Source organism: Sus scrofa, chromosome 13 (assembly GCF_054392235.1).
Source record: "Sus scrofa isolate SSC_HxYL_T2T_F1_AM1 chromosome 13, Sscrofa_HxYL_maternal_Yorkshire_Landrace_v2.0, whole genome shotgun sequence".
Taxonomy (NCBI): domain Eukaryota; kingdom Metazoa; phylum Chordata; class Mammalia; order Artiodactyla; family Suidae; genus Sus; species Sus scrofa.
Genome location: NC_139395.1, coordinates 162521399 through 162538684, shown reverse-complemented (window position 1 = coordinate 162538684; position 17286 = coordinate 162521399). Strand labels below are relative to the sequence as shown.

Here is a 17286-nt window from a genome sequence, read left to right as displayed (position 1 = left end):
CTGAGTGAGGCTAGGGATCGAACCCGCAACCTCATGGTTCCTAGTCAGATTCGTTTCCGCTGCGCCAGAATGGAAACCCTCTTTCTTTCTTTTTCTGTTTCTTTCCCTTCCTTCCTTTCTCCTCCCTCTCTCTTTTTCTTTTTTTTAAAGAGTGATGAATTTATATCTAACTCTTAAACAAGTCCCACTTTTGAAAAATGCCATACATTTTTGAAGTAATTCATTAAGTTATATATAGTCTGTCACTCATATAAGGAACCAAACCTTGCTTTTGAAAGATTCTACTATCTTTAAACTTCACAAAACAATAACTCAAAGTTGTTACTCTTTATTCTCATTCGTTCTCAAAGAAAAAATAAAATTGCATAACCCAGTTGTCAACTTCCTTTCTTTGATTTAATCTTAAAAAACTTCGCATAGTTTCTACTGCCCCTTTCTGAAGTGCAAGACCAAATTCAGCAGCATTTTATACCTCCAATTTATAAATAGTCCACTCTGGCTTTCTCTACTTTGTCAGAATTATAAGTTTTCAGTCAAAACTTTGCTTTCCAGCCTGGAAAATTTTGCTTCAACAGTATAACAATATCTTGCCTTTCCTGGAATCACTCTTTGAAAGAATTGATGAGCAAATAGAAGAACCCAAGAGTTAAATTTAACTCAGTTTCCATTTAAAAGAGATGTATTAATTTATATCCTTTATTCTTTTTTCATTGGTGTGGTGAAAATCATAATTGTTCTGTACGATTACTTCCATGGTAATTTATAAGTGCCTTTTCCTCAAATATAAATTCATAGATTTTGATTGATGGGTATTTTCTCTACGTTGAAGCCAGAACTGACTCATTGAATTTAAAAGTAACTGGAAATTCTGTCCTAGGAATAGAGTTGGGAGCTGGGGAAGCTGCCTTAAATTGAAACACCCTCCAAGCTGCATCTTCACCTTAGGGTGTTTCTGTGTGTGTGTGTACATTGTCTTGTTAGGAAAAGCTCACAAGACTACAAGGTCTTTTTTATTTTCATTTTATTGGAGATGCCTAAAAGTTAGATTCCATTACAAATAAATTACTGCTTTATCAATGTCTTGGTGCAAAACCCAATAGTCATTAGTCTACATTTATTCACTCTCTAATGTGTCAGGAAACAGAAGAAGGGAGAATCTCAAAATAAAGATTTGCAGAAAAGGCTGTTGAATTTGAGAGTGATTGCATTGTCGATTTTATGTCTCGGGTTTATTTTTGCATGTGATTGCTTTAAATGCTGTGTAGTGACAACCTTATTCCATCAACAGAATGTATGCTGATACTGGATATTTTAAAATCAAAGGTATTGGGCTATTTATAATAAAGTCATTTTGATTTTGTGCAAGATTTTACTTTTAGTGTTTACCATATCATTTTTCAAGATGAAGCACCCTAAATCCGTTTTAATAGCTGATGATTGCCTTAATGAAACATGTGATAATACCACAGGTATCTGGCTGTGATGCTCTAAGCTAACTCCATTTGTACTGGAGCATTAATACCCTCGCATGCCTCTGCTCTTGCTTTCTTTGTGTTTAACTTCTGAATTCCTCCTTTTAGGGCTATGTCATTGTAAATGAAATTAACGAGTCATGTGGCAATTCCACGAATCTCTCCCCTTCCACTCAGTTCCCTGCTGATGCTGATGCTGTTGCCACTGGGCCTCCCACAGCTGTGCTGGTGAGCCAGCCACAAAATAAAGAGGTGTGTTGGCATGCCATTTCATTCATTCACTGCTTTCCTCATGTCAAAAATTCACCCATGGTTAACTGAAAACAAAGGTGTGTGAGAGAAAGACGTGTCTGGTTGACCAGAGGGCCAGAGCGATGCTGAGTTTGAAAAACAGACTGATTTGAGGGTAGTGCTCTATTAAATAATACCAGGAACCATGAACTATATGGTAGAGAGTAGAGTATTAGAAGTAAGATTTAAAAAAAGAAACTCTATTAAAACTTTAGCCCAATAGTTTTCTTAGAAACCGGAAAGCCTTCCTAATACTCTTGGTTTGAATCACCTCTCTGGTAAAATTTTGTCTTCTATTTTGCTTTGCAGCATGAATTTCTTTTTAATAGTATGCTGCTTTAAAACATCTGGGGAGGGGCCAGTAATAGTAAATTAAAATACCACCTACTGATCCAAGTTGCTCAGTGTGGGGTTTTAAGGAGGCTAAGTTGAAAGATTCTACCCATTTTTAGTGACATGAAAATAACAAAACAATCTGATTATCGATTTCATTTCTTTGTCTCATTCTTTCATTTCTTATGGACACATACATACTTTTTCTTTCTCCTATAAAGCAAAGATCACCTGTCTCTTCTGGATTTATGTTTCCTTCCACCCTTTCTCCTCATCCTATCATTCAACCTCCATCAGCCCCTTGGCCTGAAGTCGCAGCTACATCTGTCGACCCTTTCCCTTTAAATGACACACCTCCTCCTCTGCCAGCTAAGAAGCATAGAAGGCAGCAGCAGCTGGAGCAGCAGGTAATTAGGAGCTGGCATTTAGAGTTTGAGAATTTTACCTTGACCACAAATTTACTTATGTGAACTCTTTCCTTCAACTTTTCCAAAGGTATTTTTTAAAAACACAAGGTGCAAGAGTTCTGGTGGCTCAATGGGTTAAGAATCCAGCATTGTCATTGCTGTGGCCCAGGTTCAGTCTCTGGCCTAGGAATTTCTATGTGCCATGGGCATGGTCAAAAAATAAAATGAATTAAAAATTTAAAAATAAAATAGAATGAAAATTTTAAAAATAAATAAAAAGGCAAGGTACATATTTCTTTTTTTGAAGGACATTTCCTTGGTCCTAAGAGTGTGGAGATTGTCAGAAACTTGGAGACCTCGATTGTCCTCTTCTTGCTTTTGAAATGTTTGAGCTAGTTTAACATCCTCTTGCTTCAGTTCCCATTCTACCAAAATATTTCAGCTTACCTCCGGTATTTTAAAAAATCATAATACTTATTTCCATAAAATCCTTGCTGTAAAAAGTTGCAGTGTCAACACAAAATGTTTTCCTTACACGCTATTGAAGCCATAATAATAGACATAATTCCTCAGCTACGAGTCAAATTTTCCCAAACATTTTACAAATATTTCAGTCCTTCCTTCTAACAATCCCGTGAAAAACATACTCTCTCTATATTCATATTTAGGGAACTGAGGCTCAGCGATGATAGTGGCTTATCCAGGATCACACCATAAGTAGTGCATTTGCCCCACAGAACAACCATTTTTTAATTGAACATTTTTTTTAATTTTAAATGATTGTTAGTTTTTCCATTATAGCTGCTTTACAGTGTTCTGTGAATTTTCTGCTGTACAGCAAGGAGACCCAGTCACACATACATATATACATTCTTTTTCTCACATTATCCTCCATCATGATCCATCATAAGTGACTAGATATAGTTTCCAGTGCTATACAGCAGGATCTCATTGCTTATTCGTTCCAAAGGCAATAGTTTGCATCTATTAACCCCAAATTCCCAGTCCATCCCATCCCCCCACCCCTTGGCAACCACAAGTCTGTTCTCCAATTTCAACATTTTTTAAAGAAATAATCTATTATTCCAAAAGTTACCTTCCTTTTAGTACATTCAGTGCATACTCATGCTTGAGTATCCAAAAAAAAAAAAAAAAAAAAACTCTATTCTGAGATTTCTTTCAATTATAATCAAATCCCTATATATATATGTGTGTGTGTATATATGAGCACAGAAGACCCTAAGGAGTCAGTCAGTAGACCTCCCCTCCAAAAATAGGGAGGTGAGCTCTGGTTTGCTATGGCCAGCCCTTACCTTTCCTATAGGTGCCTTTACTGTCTATTACTGTTAGTTAAAGGATCCAATCTCCTCACTGCTTTTAGGTTAATAAATATCTGTTATAAATGGATAACTGTAAAGTTAAAGTGCAGATGCTCTTCATGATTGGCATGTTTAAAGACTGATACTGAGTTTAATAACTCAAATTTGCATTAATTTTTACATATTTCAAAAGCCTGAGTTTAGTACAAAAAAATGATCAAACTTAAAGAACCTCTAACTAGGAAATTACTATGGAAGACATTTTAGGGAGAGGGCAAAAAAAAGTTGGATAACTTTCAAGTTGGCAAAAATTTTGCCCTAGGAATCTGAAAAAAAAAAAAAAATGAACTAGTCAACAGGAGGATTTTTAAATGTGAGGAATTACTGTAGAGGCTCCTTAGGCAAGATCTTTTTTAAATCTAGAAGGATGCCTTATATGGAAACATTATGTGGATTTGGAATGTGTTTATGTGATTGAAATATGATTCCAGCTTTAAACCAACTTCCCTGTTTACTCTTTCTCTTCGTCTTCTTCCTTCTCCCTTTTCTTGTCCTCACACTGTGATCTGTGCCATCACACAGAACTGTCCAGACAGACAAGGGGAGAAACTGCTTACTTGCTTTGTCCACTGGCTGTTCCGCCATCCGCATGGCAACCATCATAATAATTTGTAAGTTGTCCTGAAGCCCCAAGGCATCAGGCACTACTGTGAAAGCAATGAGTGACTTTAAAAAAAAAAAAATCTTCTAGGTTCAGTAATAAATTCTTCCATTGTCAAGGTCTCTTACCAAATGCTAGCTCAAGTCTCTTGATGAATGAACACAAGTATAAGTTGAATAATTTTCTGGAATTCTGTGTTAAAAATTCCAAAACTTCTTTGTGAATGCTTACTTCTTAATTTCTTCAGTGATCCATTTCATTTAGTCAAGTTTTGCTGTTCTGATTTACATTTGCATGCAAAGCATTTTAGAAGTCTGGAAGAAAGGAAAAAACAGCACCAAGAAGGCCTCTATCTGAGTGATACTTTGCCTCGAAAGAAAACCACACCTTCCATATCCCCACATTTCAGCAGTGCTACTATGGGGAGAAGCACCACCCCAAAGGTAGGACATGGGGAGAACCACGGGCTTCACCTTCAGTGAGTCTTTTTATCTTTATGTTGACTGACATGCAAAGGCCCTTATGGAAAATGCTACATAATAAACCTTTGAGTTTGCTTGTTGGGCAGATATCATAACTAAACTGCATTTTCTGTCCTATCCAGAGGACATTTTGAATTATACTCTCTGGGACCAAAGCCACCTGGTCCAGGCAGGGTATTTTCTGCCACCACCACGCAAGTGGTGAATAGCATTCACTTACATGACACACTGCTTTAACTGCATCCCAGATCTGGAAATTGGAGGAGTCCAGGAATAATAGCAACAAGTATTTATTCAGCCATTTCTTTGAGCCTGAGACTGGGCTAAGCCATTTATGTGGATTATTTTATTGTAAAACCCAACAACACTATGCTGTAGAAGTACTCACCACTATCCCCATTGTACACATGGATAAACTGAGGTGGAAAGAAGTGAGGTGACTGGCCTGTGTGCCCTCGGCGGGTCGGCATTGAAATTTGAATGTGAACCCCCGTGGTCTGATTGCTGAGTTGCCCTCTCTCCTGTTCTGCTGTTTCATCTGAGGAATCACTGCAGGAAGAGGGAAAAGGCAAGTGAGAAGGGATTCTGAGTGGGATAGACTTTGGGGTATTTCCCTTGCCCTTTATTTGAGTAACTTTGCTTTTATCTACTTTATAAACTGGTATTTCAAGTATGTTACACTAAGGATTTTGCTATTTTGAAAGAGGTTTCTCCACCTGATAACTAGGAGTAGATGGAAATTGCTGCCCTTGTAACAAGTGTAGACCTTCTCTGTCCTGGTGCATGACGTGCATGCGTCCTTGTTGCTGCATCTGGCCTCTGCTTCTTGTGCATGAAGGACTTTGTGTAGTTCTCCGAGGCAGTTTTGGACAGTGTTCTCCCTGTAGGTCTTTACTTTTGAAATTGCTACACTGAAGCAATGGCTGTGATGCTGCGACTGCCGTGGAGCTCCTGGGGAGGGACAGTGACTGGCCTTTACCATTCGGCATCAACGAACAGGGTGCAAAGACCTGCCTTCCCAACCCTCTGTACTTAGATGGGATCTATGGAGACAGCGATGTGGCCATGTCCAGAAGGACCGTTGGGCCTGCAGTTTGCCTGAATGATTTCCTCCTGGTTTTCGCAGGGCCACCTGCCCCTGGGACAGAGCAACAGCTGTGGCAGCGTGCTCCCACACTCGCTGGCAACCATGACCAAAGACTCAGAATCTCGGAGGATGCTCAGAGGTATGTACCTTTCAAATCAAGGGTCATGTCCTTTGTCAAGCATTAAAATTCCTCAGGGAGAGGGAGCCAGAGTAGAGTTGGGATCGTCAGAGAGAAGATCAAACAACATCCTCAGCTTTACTCTTAATATGTCCCCTTTGGGGAGGGATATATATATATATATATATATATATTTCTTTATTGTTGTACTAAGATCACTTTTCCTATATAAGCATGTGGCTGCTACATATCCAATGTACTTTATAAATGCAATAGAGTTCTCGAATGAGAAAGGCCCCTGGAGAATTACTAACCTTCCCATTTGATTAGTAGAAAGAAAAACACACTGCTGAGATCCTGAGAGATTACCAGGGCACCTATGTCTCTCCCCTGGTTAATGGCTGAGCCACTCTGTTGAACCTGTGCTAGTGACTCATTGAGGTAACACAGAGCACTCATGGCCCAAGACAGACTTCACTTGGGCCTTTTAATGTGGGTTGGGCTTTTATTCTATGTGATTGTTAAGTTCCAGGTAAACTTTAACTCTCAGCATATATTTTTTCTTTTTCTTTTTTTTTTTTTCCACAACGGGAACTCCTATTTTTTCTTTAAATAATACATTGCATTTCTAATGGGCTTCTCAAGTAGTCTTTGTGGGGCTAGAAGAAAGTGCTGTAATGCAGTTCCAGAGGTGAGCTTCTCCTGAAGAAGATTAGATTTATTATGTTAACAAGATAAGTTTAGGTCAACTTATATTGGCCCTAACTTTTGAGCAGGCACAGTGTTAAATAGCAAGAATGCAAGTAAATGACATGATCCTTGACCTTGAAATGCCTAGAATTACATAATGAAGAAAGACACATAAACAGGTGATTTCTATAGAATGTGGTAAATGCAGTGATGTACATATGCCTGGGAGATGAAGGGGATGCTGACAGAGTGATGGGCATTTGGCTTCTCAGTGCTTTCATTACTGGGATTGAAACCCTTCACTCTGAGGAGGCTGAGATTCAGTTCTGACTGCTTGGCCTCTTTGCTAAAGTTACCAGGGAATAATCACTAGTACCATCAGAAATATGTATAAATATTGGTGCATGCAGATGCATGTACATATAACGCATATATGTGCTGGACAAATGAGATGTATGGGGACCTCATATCATTACCAGAAGTGATTTAAGAGCTAATAGAGGCTGTGGTATTCATAAAAGTGGTTTAGAATATATGAGAGGTTGACAGTGTTGATATTTGGATGAAGTACATTTGATTGAATTTCTTTTATTTTATCATAATTTCTTAACAAGCTAAAACCTTCTTATAGTTTATAAATAAGAAATGTAAATGAGTATATTTTGGCTCTCATTTATCACTGTTCACTTGTGGGTCAAGGCTCTTTTTTGTCGAAGCATTTTTCTGTGGTATTTATAGACTTGTTTTTAAATGTATTTTTCCCACTGACTGAAGATATCAAAGTTTGGATTGGCCACAATGCCATACTTGACGTCGAAAGCATTTCCTTAAAATAGAGAGTAAGAAAAACTAGACCTTTATACCAAATAGATAGACTAGTAAAAATCAAGAGGTGTTAACAATATCGTCGACGAGGATTCTTGTGGGAATATAGTGAAACTTGAAGGGATGTGTGAGCTCTATTTTCTCACCTGTTTGCCCCTCAAATAATGGGAATCTTTGTTAGGTTCATGGAGGAAAATTGAGCCAGTTCCCTTAGGTCACATCAGGTACCCTCTGCAAGATCTGTTGTCTTTGACCCTGTTCTTCCCTGGTAGGACTTTTTTTGTACATCCCAGAAGTCTGCAGCCTGTCTTCCCTTGCTGCAGCTCTGAGTGGTATTCTTGCAAAGAGTTTCATGTGGTCCCGATGAGACAGTTTCCAAGGAAATAGAGAACCATCATGTGTGTCTTGATCCAAGAGGATGTGATGTACCGTGTGAGGCCAGGCTGCTGCCCTGGGTTCTCCCACCCAGAGAAGGAGGGGTCAGGGACTACAGCTCTTAGAGCGACAACAGACTGTAAAATTGGCAGGCTTTTCTGCTGAGCCCATCCAGGTGGCCCACCAGGACCAGGAAGGACGAATCATAATTTCATTTAGAATTGTTACACTAGCATTTGTTGACTTCATTAAAATAGCAAATGCGAAGTAAAACCCCCTGGTTTTGAAAAAATTAAACCTCGCACATTTTCATTAACTCAAGTTAAATAGATTTTATCATTTTTATGACTTATGCAATTAACTTAAATGAACTATCTTTTTGCTGCTTATTCGTAATGGATACATCAAGGACCATGGTGTAAGTATAAGCCTTCCTTCAATCAGCACTGTTTTAATAGAACTGACAACATCAATCATGCAGACAAAGATCTCTGAGAGCAGAGTTTAAGGCAGAGAGCCCAGGAACTCAGCTCTTAAAGTTGTAATGATTATTGGCTTTGGTACAACTTGTGAACCCTTCCTTTGTAAGCTTTAGAATGAATGAAATCTTTATCCTTTTGTCTTCTGTTCAATGCAGGAAAGTCCAAGAAAGGTATGACAACCTCCCTGTGTGGTGTCTTTGTTTCCAGCAAATAGTGAAAGGTCATTGTCAAGTCATCTTTAAGAAACCATGAGATTTAAAATTATACAATGCTGGAGCTTTAGCCTAATGATTATTCCTTTCACACAGCAGAGGAAAATTGTTGCACGTTTGCTAGAAACACAATGCTGGGTGCAGCTGCTGTTCATTCACAGGCAGCTGCTTGACCCTCTTTGTTTTGGCTTTTTATTGCAAGGTCAAACCTTGCAGGAAACAGGAGTGCTTCGGAAGCATTGTTTTGTAAGATTCAGGATCTAGATGGAGAAAAGAGTGGGCCTTGTGATGTATAGAGGCTAAGTGTAAAACATGATATTTCTCCTTTATAAAGGGCAGGTATAATACTTCATCAGTCTTTTTCTTTTGATATTATTATATCTTGCTTGATATTTTCTCTGAAGATGGCAGATAAAATTTCTTTGATTAAAAAATATGTAAGACACTTGGCTAGCCATTATGTCTAGTTTTATACACAAGGATAAAAGGGAAGAGTAGTTACAAGTCAGCTGTCTTGAGGATACTAAGGGTAAGCCAAGTTGAAGTGAAGATAGTTTATTGATTTATACTTTTTGATATCTTGTCATCATAAAATTGAGACTGGCTGACTTGAATGAAGCTTTTTTCTGAGAGTCCACTTTAAATACGATGGTTTACTTATTTGTTTGTCTAGGGAGATTATATTTCTCTTTATACATTAGAATGTGAATTTCCTTATCAACATGTAACATTAAGTGTGCTCTCATTTTCCTGATCTTACTAAAATCAGTTCAGTTGTTTGAAAATAAAAAAGGCCAGGTGTAAATAAGGCAGGCTGTGTGGGAGGATGGAAGGATTTAGGAGGCTTCTCCTTATTCATTCCATTTAAGCCTTCAGACTTAGTAAAGAGTGAACAACAGTCTCAATGGCTGGCTGGGAAAAATCAGATGCTTCTTATGTGGCTAGGTGCTAGAGATGAAGGATGTTTACAGGACTGGCTTGTGAAGTTTGATGTTCTGTGCTTCAAACCATGTAGAATGGATGTTTTATGGATATGATCTTGTGTTTATTCTCCCTGTTTCTAGTTGAACATGTATGAAAGTTTTTTCCCCTGTAACAAATCATTTTTAACTCTGTGCATGTGTCTTATGCTTATTCTTGTTTTGTTAACTTCTTGAGTTCTTCTCTATACACTCAAATTTAATCTAAAAATGTGAATATCTTGCCTTATCAAGCTGGTATTGTTACTAACACCTTCAATGACTGCATGTAGGAGGGTGTGTGTTTCCTGTCCCCTTGTCATCCTTTTTGATCTTGTATCTTTTTCCCTTTCTCTGTCATTCTCCTCCTCATTCCTGACTTGTCCGGCACCTTCAAACTCCGGCTATGGACTGTGGTTAGGAAGAATGAATTTCTCAACAGGTGAGAAATTATCAGAAATACTGATTAATTTTATCCTCTTAAACCCAGGTTATGATTTTTAAGTCATCTCATTTTCTATATTAAGGCCTCACTAGCCATTTTAAGGTATATAACACACATTTGGAAAATATTGGCAAGATTATATATCCTACGGTGGTTAACTCACAAAGGACTTTTCAGGTACAATTAGCCAGAACTCATAGAGCTTTGCATTATAATTTTTTTAATGATAATAATAAAGAGGCCTTGCCCATCCAACCTATTGACTCTTCCAGGGCAGTGAAGAGAGTTGAGCTGGTTTGCTATGTGCTATGTCCAGTGACCAACCTCAGATGTTATCAGGTCTTACTTACTTTAAAAACTTTATAAAACACCCCATTCAAACAGCTATGTGCTTATCTGAGGGAAAGATTTAAAGCATTAACAAGGGTCTTCTTTTAAGTTGCCATCCCACTGCTGAATATCATTCTTGCTACAATATTTAAAAGCAAAAAGAGAAACCAAGCAGGGAATTGGGAAAGTCTCATTTTTTCCAATCCACCTGAAACAGTAGATGCATTCCACTTCTTTATTTAACCACTGATATGGTTGGAATTTAGGGATGAACAAGTGAATTCATTCAGTGCCTTTTTATTCTGTGACATCTAAATGCTAAACAAATGGAGTTTCTGTGGCGAACAAGACATACAGATCCTCTCCCTGATAACACTTGAGTGGAGGTTTAGTTGAGCTCACACTTGTTTTGGTGCTACTTTCCTGCACCAGCTTCTTTTTGGACCTCCTACCAGATCCTCTTTTGGTCTCCCGTGCTCGTGTGGTTCCTTCTGTTGAAAGTATCTATACCTTTAAACAGCCAGGACAGACCTGGATCCTAAAACCAGCTCTTGGGGAGCATAGGGGTGCAATTCCGGGTTCGTGCCCTCCTCAGCCATTGGAGGGGTAACTTTTTTTTTTCTAGAATTGTTCAGGAGGGAGGAGGCCAAGCCAGGTGACAGCTGGGTTCATTGTGTTGGCCAGTGGGGGAAAAGAGCAGCTCCATAAGATGGACATTCCCAGTCACCTTGGATCCGTAGGAAACAAAAATGTTGCCTTGGGAAAGCTACTTGTTAACAGCAGCCTTTTTCATTTAAGTTGCCGTGAAAATGCAAGGTGCTTATCCTACCGCCAGAATGGGGGAAGGTTCTCTCAGACACAGAGCAAAGAAATAAACTAAAACACATAGTGAGGTGATCTAGGGAATTTCCGTTCACGGTCCTTAGCACAGTACACGTTGTAACCCAGATGCCCTGTGTCCCCATCCGAAAAATTGGAGCCATATCAGTTTACTGTTTATCTCACCTGAGGGTGGTAAGTTCATTTTCTTATTCTGTGGTACTTAAAAAATCCTGCAAGATATGAGGAGCAGGGCATACAGTTGTTTTATGAAGAAATACTCAGCCATTCAAAAGAATGAAATAATGCTGCAACATGAATGGACCTAGAGATTGACATGCTGAATGAAGTATATCAGAGAAAGACAAATATCATGTGATATAGCTTATATGTGGGATCTGAAAAAATGATACAAACAAAACAGAAACAGACTCACGGACACAGAAAACAAACCAAGCGCATGGTTACCTAAGAGGAAGGGTGTGTGTGGGTGGGAGGGTGGGGGGGTGGAATGATGGATCAGGGGTTTGGGAATGGCAAACGCACACTTCTGTGTATAGAATGGATGGTCAACAGGGACCTGCTGGGTAGCACAGAGGACTCTACTCAAAATTCTGTGATAACCTATCTGGGAATGGATATGTGCATATGGCTGAGTCACTTTGCTGTGCGGCAGAAATTACCACACCACCACCAATAAAATTTTTTCTAAAAGAAGAAAAAATGTTTTCACCCTCTTCTCTGCTTTTCCAGGAAAGTGTTAAATGCATTGTAGGAGCTGGCTTTTCCTTATTGTGAAAAATTGAAAGGAAGGGAGGTTGTGGCCCATGTCATTGCCAAGGGGATAATTCTTGTGTGTTTTAAATTACAGGGCTGACTTTTGGGGATTTGTTTTTCATACTAAAACAAGGAAATATCTTCATGTTGTTGGTGCCAGTGTGAAGTAAAAGTATCAGGAAAGATGTGTGTGTGTGTAACCTTTTCAAATAATTTCTGGTTTTTTTGTTTTTTTTTTGTCTCCCCTTTTTTTCATAATGAATAATTGGAAACAATTTAAAAGGAGCAGTTAGTAATTCCAAAAGTTCAAGTATCAAAGGTAAATATTTGAGTCATGAATTATTTCGCCATTCTTAAAAAAAAAAAGGCACAACACGCTTATGAATGCACTGGCTTTATTTAATGCTTTATGTGTTAATTATTAGAATTAATAATATTCTTTCTAAAATCTCAGGGTGTGCTTTTATGTTTTGCATCTTTCCTAAGCAGAGTGATACGTCGTTTTTACATATGTGTGTTTATTTATAATTTCTAATTACATCTTATATTAAGGAAACTTATTTTCCCAGAAATGCCTTAACCTGAATTAACATTTTTCACCTAAATTCTAAAACTACTCTGAATATTAACGGCATGCAAACACCTCATTCACTTATAGACTTAGTTTCGGTGTCTAATGCTCTGTTAAAGCATCTGTTTTTAAATGGAAACATTTAATCAATAGCTGAGGAAGCTGTTTGGAATCACTTGCCTTTTTTTGCCCTCTGGGCTGCTTTTTTTGGCCATTTCATTGCTAATTAAAAGCCTCATTGAAAGGTGGGTAGAACACAAGAAAACAGGGACAATCCAGATGGTCTAACTGTAAACTCCTAATAGGTCTGGTCATTAATTTGATCAGGGAGAAAGTGATTGCAACCTATGGTACTGGCTTAAAGAAACATCTTTTTAATGAATTTAGGGGTTACCAGCATAATCCCTAATTCCTGACTACCTGGTAAATAGAGAATTGAAAGGATAATTCAATTTGTGATGCCCCAAATCCACTACCAGAGAGTATGCCAGAGCAGTAACACAAAGTAGATGACCTAACAATGTGCCAGCTGACCAGGTACCAGGGTAAGGGAGACCCCTTTTATTTGTGGCACTTTTGCTCCTATTGATGTGATCCCTACATTTTCCTTTGGTCGATATCACCCATTAGCTGAAGGCTGATGGCTAAGGTGGAAAAAGAAGAGCACTTAAGATATAGCAGGTAGGAGTACAACCTCTGGAAGGATTGGTGACACTAAATGTTTTAAATAACTGGCAGACAGGGGAAATGGAAAACAAGAATGACAAAAATGTGCAGTCTGGATCTTAACCAGATGAAAAGTGTGAGTGATATGAGTGAGATAACAGGTTTCTCAAATCATGCAGCGTGGTGATCCGCCTGTTGTTTTATGACCAGATCCAGTACCCTTTCAACTGGAATAACCATTGAAGAAGTGACTGCTCTCAGACCCTGGTGTTGCTTGTCATTAGGAGTCATCTTGCTTCACTTAAACCCACCTATTATTAGAGGATTCAGGGCCTCTGACTGTGTTTCTGTTTTGTGTGTGTGTGTGTGTGTGTGTGTTTCTGTGTGTGCTGAAGTATTATTCCCAGTTGTGCTGAGATGGGGAAATGACACAGGAAAGTGTCAAGCGATCTGCTGACAAAAAAAGGTCATTCACAAGACCACTTTTTGAAAATCTTGCTTGCACTGAGCATGATGCTGTTTCTTTGATCTTCTTGGCTTCAAAACAAATTAGACCAAGGCCCCAGTTTCATAGACAGATGTTTGGGGTTGCTGATTTGAGTCTTAGAAGATCTAAGACTGAAAAATGAGGCATACTAACATATTTATGGCTCTCTTCTTAGGATATAATCACCAACAGATGAGTGAGGGACAAAGGCAGAAGTCTTCTGAATTTTACAACCGCACAGCATCTGAATCCAATGTCTACTTGAACAGTTTCCACTACCCGGATCACAGCTACAAGGACCAGGCCTTTGATACGCTGAGCCTCGACAGCTCTGACAGCATGGAGACCAGCATCTCCGCCTGCTCACCTGACAATATCTCTAGGTAAGATGTGTGCCTGGGGAAGGTTTCTGGTTTGGAAAAGCACCTACTGGTTTCAAAAAGAGTCAAGCCATCAGTTAGGGACAATGTACATGTACAAGCCCAAACTTCTGAGACATGTAAAGAATCTGCAGTACAGATGAGGGCTGGGTGTCATGGTGGTCTTTGAAAGTATTTCTTTCTTTCTTTTTTTTTTTTTTTCTTTTTGCTTTTTAGGGCCGCACCTGCAGCATATGGACGTTCCCAGGCTAGGGGTCAAATTGGAGCTGCAGCTGCCAGCCGCAGCAACGTGGGATCTCAGCTTTGTCTGCAACCTACACCATTGCTCACGGCAATGCTGGATTCTTAACCCACTGAGTGAGGCCAGGGATTGAACCTGCATCCTCATGGATCCTAGTCAGGTTCTTAACCCACTGAGCCACAAAGAGAATTCCGAAAGTATTTCTTTGTATCCTCTGTGATTGAGCCAGTTCCGTACCATCTAATCCATTTTCTCTTACTTCTTTACCCTTGACCTCACATGTACACTGTCCTCCAAACTGGTTTTGCCTCCATTGGTTGACTCAAAGCTTCGTTAAGACCCATTTTTGATTCAATGAAGAAGTAGTTTCCACCAATACAGTAAGAATTTGACGGCTGTCTTACCCTTATGTTTCATTAAAAGGAAGGTTTTAGCTGTTCTGCTCTTAAAATTTTTGTAAGAATTTAGGAGTTCCCGTCATGGCACAGCTCGGATCCTGTGTTGCTGTGGCTCTGGCGTAGGCCGGTGGTTACGGCTCTGATTAGACCCCTAGCCTGGGAATCTCCATATGCCGTGGAAGCAGCCCAATAAAAGACAGGAAAAAAAAATTTGGTAAGGATTTAACCATTTCATTCGTGTTCATACTCTGAGGCAAGCAAAAGTGGTCTTATGGCACTATGGCCAGAGGTACATATAAAATATAGATCCATGGAGTTCCTGCTGTGGTGCAGTGGGGTAAGAATCTGACTGCAGCAGCTTGGGTCTCTGTAGAGGTGCGGGTTTGATCCCTGGCCCAGTGCAGTGGGTTAAAGGATCCGGCACTGCCACAGCTGCAGTTTAGGTTGCAGCTGTGGCTCGAATTCAGTCCCTGGTCCAGGAACTTCCATGTGCTGTGGGTGTGGCCATTAAAATATATAAGTAAAAATAAAATTTAGACCCACTCCTAGTATTCCTCCTCTTTGAAAGCTTGTGGTGATGCCTTACTACCTTTTGAATAAAGTCAGACCCCAGAACCTGGCATGCCCAACTGCCCATTCATTCTCTCTTGCTATACCTCACAGAGCTTCTTATTAATTTGAGAGGGTGATGAATTCTCAGATCTCTGTGACCATGTTGGTTCTAGCCCTGAGATTATGTTGTTTGTTCATTCTTTTATTTACATGTTTATTCATTCCTTAAGTCCTTGTAGAATACTCTGCAGTTAATGGTGAGCTGGCATTGGCTCAGACTGGCTGCCAGGAGCCAAATGTGCATATCTTCTCCTGACCTCTGATCAGTGATCTCATGTTGGTAGCTTGAAATTGGCCATGGTGGGAGCATTACCTCCGCATAAATTGGCGTTTGCTATATATCAGGGGTTGTGTTTCCCTCCAGAGAGCTGGTTTGCCAGCACACCACGACTTGTCTCAAGTCGATTCATCCTTTCATTTGTTTAGTCACTCAACCTGTACTTCCTGAGCATCAAGAGTATCTGACATTGCAGTGTCTCCTTACCCTCCTCCACCACCCTCCCATTTTATCCTGGAGAAAATCCTCCTCATTTAAGCTCAAACTTAAGTTGGAAACGCATGATAATTTCTCCTTTCAGAGCATTTTTCTTCCATATTTCCTTGGCACTTGATACTTTTTTCTGTTATATCACATTGCAATATGTAATTTTTTCTTCAATAATTAATTGGCACATTCCTCCGTGTCCAGGAGGATATCAAATTATCTTTTAGTATCCACACTCAACAGAGAGCTTGGCATATAGTTGGCATTCAATAAGTGCTGTCTGAATAAATACCTTAGGATATAGTAAAGTGGACATATTTTCAATTTAGATTTTTTTAAAAATCTATTTCACTTGGCTAAGAGCCGTTATGATTTCAACCCAAGAAACGTCCAATATTCAATAAATGTTTGTTGAGCACTTGTGTGTCTCAAGCGAAAATGTCTAGCTGGATAATGGCCATCAGACAGACTTCCTCTGTTGCAGTGAAGCCGTGGGCTGGGGCATGGGAATACTTGTCTCTCTTTGGGCTCAAAATGACAATTGATTCTGCTACTTGAGGCAGATCGCAGAGCTCTCTCATCCTGATTTGCAAAACAGAGGGACTGTTTCTTGAATGCAAAGGGGTGATTTTGAAATATTTTAGTGGAACATTATTATCAGGTATATAGAATTTCTTTCTTTACGAAGAAAGAAATTTGCTCCCTGCCCCCACCCCCTGCAAAAAAGGGAGTGACAAAGACAGAGGGAAGTAATATTAGCAAGGTTTACTTAGCTTTGGGTTAGTTAGTGTTTCATAAATGAAAATAATATGTGAGACCTGAATGTAACTAGACATTATAGCCAGGAAATTAGGGAGTGGGGAAAAAGAAGAAAAGGATAGATGCTACATGTTGTGGTTAAATAGAATACAGTGTATTTTAATTCTGGTATCATAATGGGTGAAGTATTAGTAATACTGGATATATCCTATCAGAGAAGAGAAGGAGTGCCTGGGGAGGAACACTAGAGCAAGCGTAAGAATCATATGTATTTCTCCTTGTCATACGGATATAACCTAAATTTAAGGAGGGAATTATGTAAAAATAAAGAATAAAGATAATTCTTTGCTGCCATTATTATTTAATGCCAGAAAAGTTGCTATTTCATTTTATTTGATATTAAAAGATGCAGTATCTTACCTTTTTGATAATATAATATGACTCTTTTAGGGAAGACACTTGAGTGTGTGGCGTGTTTGAACATCAGACCATCTCTTGCACTGAAATTACCCTGGAAATACTCGCTGCTCCTATGAGGGTGTCAGAGAGCCAGGCAGGGGTGTGCTGGGAGCTGATGTTCTCATGATAGAAAGCTTAGAATTTT

The 17286-nt window shown here is 39.2% G+C and overlaps 1 protein-coding gene across 50 annotated transcripts in view; it reads left to right on the top strand.

The window, feature by feature from the left end:
• Window positions 1-17286, top strand: part of PHLDB2 (pleckstrin homology like domain family B member 2) — a 248227-nt gene that overhangs the window by 213849 nt on the left and 17092 nt on the right. For 6 of the 50 annotated variants that reach the window (XM_084991314.1, XM_084991307.1, XM_084991323.1 and 3 more), the window contains 5 exons: window positions 1581-1724; window positions 4786-4926; window positions 6092-6191; window positions 12368-12403; window positions 13984-14191. In XM_084991314.1, coding sequence (XP_084847440.1) covers window positions 1581-1724; window positions 4786-4926; window positions 6092-6191; window positions 12368-12403; window positions 13984-14191 — 629 coding nt within the window. Of the gene's footprint in view, window positions 1-1580; window positions 1725-2317; window positions 2504-4785; window positions 4927-6091; window positions 6192-10134; window positions 10156-12367; window positions 12404-13983; window positions 14192-17286 lie in introns of all 50 variants that reach the window. The other 44 variants (XM_084991318.1, XM_021070391.2, XM_084991328.1 and 41 more) reach the window with 12 other exon arrangements.